The 9928-nt window shown below is 36.5% G+C and overlaps 1 protein-coding gene across 1 annotated transcript; it reads left to right on the top strand.

The window, feature by feature from the left end:
* Positions 1-2073: 2073 nt before the first annotated feature.
* LOC132033880 (cellulose synthase A catalytic subunit 2 [UDP-forming]-like) lies at positions 2074-9585 on the top strand. The gene is made up of 13 exons (XM_059424019.1): positions 2074-2311; positions 3276-3680; positions 3767-3869; positions 3962-4145; positions 5723-5989; positions 6072-6417; positions 6495-6632; positions 6724-6849; positions 6953-7165; positions 7280-7556; positions 7816-8012; positions 8094-8444; positions 8570-9585. Exons 1-13 carry the CDS (start codon positions 2231-2233, stop codon positions 9149-9151), a joined length of 3270 nt encoding a protein of 1089 aa, XP_059280002.1. The 5' UTR covers positions 2074-2230; the 3' UTR covers positions 9152-9585.
* The last annotated feature ends 343 nt before the right edge of the window (positions 9586-9928 follow it).

The following is a 9928-nucleotide window of genomic DNA, read 5'->3' as shown; positions in this document are numbered from 1 at the left end:
TAAAAAATTCGTAGCCCGCAATTCTAATTTCCCTAGACTAGTGTGTTTTGGTAGGATGTAAAAAATATATTTTGGAAAATAAATTATTTTATGGAAACATCTTTTCCTAAATATGTTGTCTAATGTTTTCTTGGAGAATGAAAAAATACTTTTGAAAAATATGTTTATTAAAATTTGATGATAAAATTAGCAATTTGGATAATGTTTTAACAAAAAAATTCAGCATTGAAGATTGATAATACTAATATTTAAGTAATACTAATATTTAAGTGTTGGGCAAAGCAATAATATGAAGTTAAAAGTTAAGCTAATTGTGAATGAAAAGAAATTTCGTCCAGAAGTAACATAAGTCATTTTTCTGTCATTTGGTTGAAAATTTTCAAAAAACTTATTATAAGAAAATATTTTTTCGTCTTCAAACAATTGAGTAATAGTTGTAAAAAAAGACCTGCAGGTACTTGTGGTTTGCTAAACGGAATTGATTGTCAAAGTATAAAAAAGTTACTTCTAATGAGAACAGTTTCACTTTGATTTTGCTTTTGTCTCTCGTATAACATCATGAAATGACAAAGCGTAGAGTTCCTCTTTTTTTTTTTTTTTTTTTTTTTTTCATTTGAAAATAAATGTTGTTTGGTTCAAAACCAAGACAATTGTTTTCGAGAAAAAGGTACTTTTCTTTTTTTAAACCAAACACTTATTAGTTGTTAGGCATACCATGGGAATTAACTATTTTTCTTAATATCTCTATTTATGCAGTGCCTTAGTATATTGATATATTCTGAACTCACAATATATCCTTAATATCTCTATTTTTACATACTTCGAATATTTTTGTCAAATGAAACTTATGCTTGTGGGTTTGTTTAAACTTTGAAGTTGGAAATGCAGGGATTTAGTCATTAAAAATACAAAGGTTGAACATATTTGCGTAGTATGGCAAGGATATTAAATGCCAGTTAAGACCCCAATTTAGGCCGTGACAAAATTTGATTATTTATTTCTTTAGTTAGTGTGTAATTAACTAATTAAGTGTTCATAATATTGGATAGCTATATATTTCCCACGAGTCATATAAACTCTACCTGATTAATCAAAGAAAACCTTTACACTTGATAAAATTGTTGTGTTTACGAGGTTTCACCTTAAATATTTTCATCCTTTAAAAATCCTTATAGTACATTAATAAGTTTTAGCTTTACGTAAATTGCACTTTATACGGCGGAATATAAATTAATCAAAACCTTGGATCAACCCTCATTTGAAGACCACGTGACTCAACCATTTCCTCACTTACCTTTTTACTATGAATGCCGTACTAATGTATGTAATTAATATGTACTTGTAAATAAAATTTTACTAAAACCATCATCTCTCTCTCTCATTTGACTCTTTTAACCCCACCACCCTATGTACAACTGTAAAAGACAGCCATAAAAACATCAAAAAGAAAAAGAAAAACTATCATTAATCATCTTCACCATTGTTAGTAATACTCTCACTCTCTTACTTACTACCAACTAATGACTAATTAAGCCTAAAAATACCAGTTTACCACTTACATTTACCAATATACCCTCCACCCCACCACCAAGAACCACGGTGACCCCCCCACCCCGTCCCTGGTGGGGCCACTTCCACCACCAACCAATTGGACCCCACAGTCCTACAGCACATTTCTTTAATCATCAAAGAACAGATCTGTTGTCCCTTGTGCATTACGCGTTGTACTTTCCACTGCATTCACAGCTCAGCATATACATAAAATTACCAAGCTTAGAAAGTGAACCCCAATTATTATAAGATTTTTCTATACTGGGGTTTCTCTCAAGCTACAAGAAAAGAATCCCAAAAACCCAAAATAGTCTTTTTCATAACACCACCATTTTTATTTTTATTTTTAAAAAAAATCTTTTCCATTTTCCAGCCATATAATATAATAATATATTCCCACCCCACAACTGAACCCCACACAAAATTTTATGCACCTATTATCATTACTATAATAAGACTGATGGTGGTTTATTATATGTCAAATGTCTGTATGTGTTAATACATCATTTTCATTCATTATTATTTCTACTAATTGAGGGTTGTTGTTACTTGTAATGGGGTGTTTAAAAGCAGTATCATAAAGAAGAAGAGGAGAGTAAAGGGTAATGGGGGAGTGGTCTATAATGTGCTAAAAGTTAAAGAGGGTATTTTTCTCCTCCATTCTTGATAGTTTGAGTAAATGGATACAAATGGTAGGCTTATTGCTGGTTCACACAATAGAAATGAGTTTGTTCTCATCAATGCTGATGAGGTTGGAAGAGTAAGTAGCCTTCAAAATCTTATCTTTTCTGCTAAATGGCCTTCAAAATCTTATCTTTTTTGCTATGTGGCCTTCAAAATCTTAACTTTACTGCTAAATGGCCTTGAAAATCTTATCTTTTTTGCTATGTGGCCTTCAAAATCTTATCTTTTTTGTTTCATTTTTTCTCATATCTGCTCCATTGTGAGTAATTTCAAGCAGATTTGAGGCTATGGTGCTGTAAAACTGGATTTCTAAGTTGCCATTTTTTTTTGTCGGTGGTGTGTCATTGACCATATTTTGCTTTTTCTGAAGTTACTATTTGCTCATTCCCAGTTTCTGTGCTAAAAAGGTGCTGTTTTTGAGGATAAAGTTTCAAACTTTTACTTCAGTTTTGCTGGATTCACAGATTTTTGGGGAGGGGGTGTTGTCTTCTAGTTCTTTAAAATAGCTATCTACTGGCGTAAATCCACTTTGAAGATCTCTAATTCCTTGCTTTTGTTTGTGCAATATCTTGATTTAACTTGCCAAAATTGGATCTTTATGCCCACCACTTTTAAGCTCCATTGATTTATTGCAATCTTTTTTGGCAAGTCTGTTTACATGTCCAACTGTTTTTCTTTCAATAACTTTTCCAATTACTGTTGTGGATTCCAATTCTTGATCTATGGAGGCTTTAATCTTTTCCAAAATTGGCTTTTTAAGCTCCATTGATTTCTTGCATTCTTTTTTGGCATGTCTGTTACATGTCCAAGTGTGTTTCTTTCTATAGCTTTTCCAATTAGTGTTGTGGATTCCAATTCTTGATCTAAGGAGGCTTTAATCTTTTCCAAATTGGCTTTTTTAAGCTCCATTGATTTATTGCATTCTTATTTGGCAAGTCTCCAAGTGTGTTTCTTTCTATAACTTTTCCAATTAGTGTTGTGGATTCCAATTCTTGGTCTAAGTATGTTTCTAATCTCGTTTAATTGTTTATTGATGACAGGTAACTTCTGTGAAAGAATTAAGTGGACAGATTTGCCAGATTTGTGGAGATGAGATTGAAGTAACAGTAGATGGAGAGCCATTTGTTGCTTGCAATGAATGTGCGTTTCCTGTTTGCAGACCTTGCTACGAGTATGAAAGAAGAGAAGGGAATCAAGCTTGCCCTCAATGTAAAACTAGGTACAAGAGGATTAAAGGGAGTCCTAGAGTTGATGGTGATGATGAAGAAGATGAATTTGATGACTTAGACCACGAATTCGATTATGATGGTAACCCAAGACATATTTCTGAGGCTGCACTATCTGCTCGCCGTGCCAATTATAATGCATCTGGTCTTACTACCCCAGCAGAAGTAGATCCTAAGGCCCTTAACTCAGAGATCCCTCTACTTACTTATGGTCAAGAGGTAATTAATGTCTCAAGATTGTAGTACTATGTTTTTTGTTCTCAATCTGTTGAATTTTAGCTAAAAAGTTGTATATTGTTGTATAGGATGATACAATTTCAGCTGATCAACATGCTCTTATTATTCCACCGTTTATGGGTCGTGGGAAGAAAGTTCATCCTGTGCCTTACTCTGATTCATCAATGTCTTGTAAGTTAATCTACTTTAAGCAAATTTTAATTCATTGACCTATTTTCCAATGTTAGAGGGGTTAACGAGTTTGATATGCTTGGTCTTTGCAGTGCCTCCTCGCCCTATGGATCCTAAGAAAGATTTGGCTGTTTATGGATATGGTACTGTTGCATGGAAGCAAAGAATGGAGGAGTGGAAGAAGAAGCAGAATGAGAAATTACAGGTGGTTAAGCATGGAGGAAGCACAGGTTGTGGTAACGATGGCGATGACCTGGATGATCCCGATCTCCCCAAGTAGGTCTATGCATTCATTTTTTTTTCCTCATGAGTGATCTGTGATATGATTTGCACTTTACGTATTTTATTTGTGAGATGGTGACTTGAAGTTGTTGCAAGCTGTATATATTATTGATTGTGAACTATGTACTGAAGGAAATAACTCAAGTACTATGGTTTTCTTACTTTAGTACGAGGCCTGAAAAGTTGGTCATGTCACATGTATTTTGAGTTTTTTTTTTTTTTTTTTTTTTTTTTGAGGTCCTTTCAGTTGAGAATGCCTTCAGAAGTTTGACGATACCAGGCGGCAGCTTAATCTAGTGCTGGTTACTGTACCTTTCAAAAACTAATATCAGTTATTACTCTGTTTCAATAAGCATGTGAAAGGGAAATCTTCATAATGGAAATGGTAGCCGCGCTGAGCCAATAGTCAAAAGGGATACATTAAAAATTTAACCGCATTGACATAGTTTTTGGGGCCTGGGATAGATTTGTTTGTGACTTGGATGTACTTGCTTTTTCATCAAACTCGAGTATCTGCACTGTTAGAGCCCGTTTGGATTGGCTTATAAGTGGTCAAACCAACTTATAAGCTGTTTTTTGGTTTTTTGGGTGTTTGGCAAACCAGCTTATAAGCTAAAAAAGTTAAGCCAAAAAAAATAATTTTGGGTGGCCCAACTTATTTTTTTGGGCTTATAAGCTGTTTTTGGTCAGACCAGCTTATAAGCCACTTTTTTTAAGCTAAGCCAAATGGGCTCTTAATTGGCTTCGCAATTATTCTCCTTCTGAAAGAATCTTAACAATAAAGAATCTCTTTAATGAGATAAATTACCATTTTTCTTTATAAAGAATAAAGCAAATGTAAGTTCTGCTTGCATAAAAAGAAACGAAAACAAAGGGGAGAAATGTTGCAGATTAGTCACTTGGACTGAGACATATTTTTGCAGCACAGTTCATCTCTTTGCACTAATTTTGGTTTAGGAATTTTTTGTTCAACTCTGTTCACTAGTCAGATTACCCAAATTAATAAAGAAGAAATTGAAAAGAATTATATTAGGGGTCGTTTGGTTGGAAACAAGTTATCCCAGGGTAACTTATCCTGGGATTAGTTATTCCACCCTTCCACAGGGATAAAATAACACTACAAACCCGGGATAACTAATCCCGGGAGTAGTTATACCGCGCTTTTATCCCAACCAAACATGGGATAAAATCATCTCAAATATAATCCCGGGACTATTTATCCTTATCCCTCGTACCAAACGAGCCCTTAGTATAATACTGATTCTATAACCTACTGCACATGCAAAGCTTCCTATTCATTTTTCTGGTGGAGCATGTAGAATTCACATTTGATGGAAGTATAAATTCACTACATGCTCCATTTCAGAAAAATATAAATTCACTACATGTTGGAGCAATTTGGAATGGCCAAATGTCCTGCTTTATGTGTTCGATTTCTGCTTTTCTCTTTTGTTAATGTTGGTATAACCTTTTTCATGTCGGTTTGACCTTTCTAAACCACAATCACTGCTTTACGTTAACATTCTCTAGATCAGTAAGATTTATCGTTTCTAGTATATCTGTGTTTGCAGGATGGATGAAGGCAGACAACCACTTTCGAGAAAGCTGCCTATTTCCTCTAGCAGGCTAAGCCCGTACAGATTAACCATTTTAGTTCGTCTTGCTGTTCTTGGGCTCTTTTTCCACTATAGAATTACGCATCCTGTCCATGATGCAATTGTATTATGGCTGCTTTCTATTATTTGTGAAATATGGTTTGCTGTGTCGTGGATATTTGATCAGTTTCCTAAATGGTGTCCAATTCGTCGAGAGACATACTTGGATAGGCTATCTCTGAGGTATGCATAAATAGTGCATTTGCATATAATAATGTGTTTGTGTACATGCCTCTCTAACCCTTTAGTTAAATGTTTTTCTCAGGTATGAGAAAGAAGGGAAGCCTTCTGGGTTAGCCCATATAGATGTATTTGTTAGTACAGTGGATCCCATGAAAGAACCTCCGCTTATTACTGCAAATACTGTTCTCTCCATTCTCGCTGTGGATTATCCAGTGGACAAGGTTTCGTGCTACGTCTCTGATGATGGTGCGGCCATGCTTACTTTTGAGGCTCTCTCTGAAACATCTGAGTTTGCGAGGAAATGGGTCCCGTTCTGCAAAAAGTTCAGCATAGAGCCTCGGGCCCCGGAGTGGTATTTTTGTCAGAAGGTTGATTATCTGAAAAATAAAGTAGATGCATCATTTGTGAGGGAACGTCGTGCTATGAAGGTATCGAATTTATGTTCTTCATTGACATGATCGAATGACTATAAAGACCTGTTGCTAAGACAATTCTTTTTGTGCAGAGAGACTATGAAGAATTCAAGGTTCGGATAAATGGGCTGGTTGCCACAGCACAAAAGGTTCCCGAAGACGGCTGGACCATGCAAGATGGAACTCCTTGGCCAGGAAATCTTGTCAGGGATCATCCTGGAATGATTCAGGTATCAATCTGATCTCTTTTATAGCTTAACTTTCAATGGTGATATTTTAAGATTTTACTATTGTGAACTAACCAATTTTTCAATTGAAAAGGTCTTCCTGGGTAATGATGGTGTGCGTGATATTGAAGGGAATGTACTGCCTCGCCTTATCTATGTTTCTCGTGAGAAGCGTCCAGGATTTGACCACCACAAGAAGGCTGGTGCCATGAATGCTTTGGTTAGTTGTCTTCCATTTCTCCTTCCTCCTCTCCCCCCTTTTTTTAGAAAAAAAAAAATAGCATTGGATAGGCTTTTAACCCTTTTTTAAAATGTGATTGTAGATGCGGGTATCAGCAGTCATATCAAATGCTCCTTACATGCTCAATGTGGATTGTGATCACTATATAAATAACAGTAAGGCACTGAGAGAAGCTATGTGCTTTATGATGGACCCCACTTCAGGAAAGAAAATATGCTACGTACAATTTCCTCAAAGATTTGATGGTATTGATAGGCATGACAGATACTCCAACCGCAATGTGGTCTTCTTTGATGTACGTAAGATGCCGAGTGGCTCACCAATGCACTGTTAACTGTTTATGTTTGTGCATATGTTTACGATATGCACCATTAACAGAAAGCTAATTTTTTTCCATTTGCGTTAACAGATCAATATGAAAGGACTTGATGGGATCCAGGGTCCAATTTACGTGGGTACTGGATGTGTCTTCAGGAGGCAAGCCCTTTATGGTTATGATGCTCCAAAGAAGACAAAACCTCCAGGAAAAACATGCAACTGCTGGCCTAAATGGTGTTGCTGTTGTTTCGGTTCTCGAAAGAAGCATAAGAAAGGGAAAACAACCAAGGATAACAAAAAGAAGACAAAGAGCAAAGAGGCTTCACCCCAAATTCATGCCCTTGAAAATATCGAGGAAGGAATTGAAGGTAAGGAAAGGAAGCCACCCCTAATGGCTAATTTGTAGCTCTTTAGATTAATAAATTTGGACCCCTTTTCAACTTGCTAAACATTCTAACGGGAGTACTTTCGAAGTTCCTCTGTCCTAATTCTCTTGTTTTATTTTCTTCATCCCTCTTTTTCTGATTATATCAGATTTACAATCTCTAGAGCATGTTTTTCCCTTACTCTTGGTGAAACTTTAGATTCTTTTATGTATTTATGTTGTTAACTTGGCTTTTGCTGCAGGAATTGATAGTGAAAAAGCATCCCTCATGCCTCAGATAAAACTTGAGAAGAAATTTGGTCAGTCACCAGTATTCGTTGCTTCAACACTTCTAGAAGATGGTGGCATTCCTCCAGGGGCAACATCAGCATCTCTCCTTAAAGAAGCAATACATGTTATTAGTTGTGGTTATGAAGACAAAACAGAATGGGGTAAAGAGGTAATAAACATCTATAACCTATCTATTTGAATTTTCTGGAACACACTCTGCATTTGGTCTAACTTTTGTCATGTGCACCAGGTTGGATGGATTTATGGATCTGTTACTGAGGATATCCTTACTGGGTTTAAGATGCACTGTCATGGTTGGAGATCTGTCTACTGCATGCCCACTAGGCCTGCATTTAAGGGGTCTGCTCCCATCAATCTTTCAGATCGTCTTCACCAGGTTCTGCGTTGGGCTTTGGGATCTGTTGAAATCCTCTTGAGTAGACATTGTCCAATTTGGTACGGATATGGGTGTGGTCTGAAGCCTCTCGAGCGGTTTTCCTACATAAACTCAGTCGTCTACCCATTGACTTCTGTTCCTTTGATCATATATTGTGCATTGCCCGCTGTCTGTTTGCTTACCGGGAAATTTATTGTTCCAGAGGTAAGTCTGCCCCTTCCGCATTTTCTGCTTCGAGGTCTCTTTTTCATTTTAATCAACTGGACATATTACGTGGACTCCGTCTCTTCACATGATACTATGCTGATTTTTTTTTTTCTGTGTTGCAGATTAGCAACTATGCTAGTATACTTTTCATGGCACTTTTCATAATGATTGCTGTGACGAGTGTTCTTGAGATGCAATGGGGAGGTGTTACTATTGATGACTGGTGGAGAAACGAGCAGTTCTGGGTCATTGGTGGTGCCTCATCTCACCTATTTGCTCTTTTCCAAGGTCTTCTTAAAGTTTTGGCTGGTGTCAACACTAGCTTCACTGTTACTTCCAAAGCAGCGGACGATGGGGAGTTCTCTGACCTTTATCTATTCAAGTGGACGTCTTTGTTGATTCCTCCAATGACTTTGTTAATTCTTAACATCATTGGAGTCGTAGTCGGTGTTTCGGATGCAATCAACAATGGTTATGATTCTTGGGGTCCTCTATTTGGTAGGCTTTTCTTCGCCTTATGGGTCATTGTTCATCTGTATCCCTTCCTCAAAGGTGTGATGGGTAGACAAAATAACGTTCCAACCATCATTGTTGTCTGGTCCATCCTTCTGGCATCTATCTGCTCCTTGTTGTGGGTCCGACTCAACCCATTCACGGCGAGAGGTGGGCTCGTCTTAGAGGTATGTGGGTTAGACTGCGAGTAAGCACAGGTAACAATTAAGTGTTACATGGCTTACATTGTAGAAAAGTTGTATGAAATTGAAATAGAGCTCAAACTCAAGGAGGAGGAACAAGAGTATCTTTTATCGCCTGACAATTTGGTCATCGACATAGATTTTTGAGTTGGGCAAGAAGAGAATGAGCTCTGATGATTGTGTATAAAGGGCAGAATAGCAGACACATTGATATTTGTTTTGCAAAGTTTTTTCTTGATTCTTTCGATACATTTGGGATTTGTGGCTTGGAGTGCGGTGGAGTTCCAATATTTGTAATACCAACCGAACATAAAATTTGTTCCCCCCTTCTTAATAAGGGACTTCACACGAAAAAATGTTGTCAAAAATTTCATCAGTAATTATGAACTTATTCCACTGTTGTAATTTCAAGAAAGTGAAATTCCAAGACTTTCCCTGTCTCAGTCTTGGTTGATTTGGTATTAATGATTAAGATTGAGATGTTGATTTGATATTGATGATTAAGATTGATAGCTTAATTTTAGGAATATATTGTATTGATGTAAATGATTAGGAATTGATTGTGTACTATTGTCTTTCCTTATTTAGTCTTTAACTCATGTATAAGTACCATTCTTATGGATTGTATATTTATTCAAAAATACAAGCTTGTTCTTTCTTGCTAAAAATCTTCATAGTATCGCAGCATTCTTGCGCTTTTTGAGGTGAGTTTTTCTCCTCGTAGCACTAGGGCTTCGTGTTTTATCAAAGAGGTCGAGTTTTCTCTCTTTGTGGCTGTCCACAAAA

This window comes from Lycium ferocissimum, chromosome 10 (genome assembly GCF_029784015.1).
Source record: "Lycium ferocissimum isolate CSIRO_LF1 chromosome 10, AGI_CSIRO_Lferr_CH_V1, whole genome shotgun sequence".
Lineage (NCBI taxonomy): Eukaryota > Viridiplantae > Streptophyta > Magnoliopsida > Solanales > Solanaceae > Lycium > Lycium ferocissimum.
The sequence above is the reverse complement of the archived record's forward strand: the minus strand, read 5'-3'. Positions and strand labels throughout refer to the sequence as shown.

Coding starts and splice junctions, on each gene's coding strand:
- LOC132033880 (XM_059424019.1), top strand. CDS start 2,231: ATGGATACAAATGGTAGGCTTATTGCTGGTTCACACAATAGAAATGAG. Junction 2,312..3,275: donor ATGCTGATGAGGTTGGAAGA/GTAAGTAGCCTT, acceptor TATTGATGACAG/GTAACTTCTGTGAAAGAATT. Junction 8,013..8,093: donor AAACAGAATGGGGTAAAGAG/GTAATAAACATC, acceptor CATGTGCACCAG/GTTGGATGGATTTATGGATC.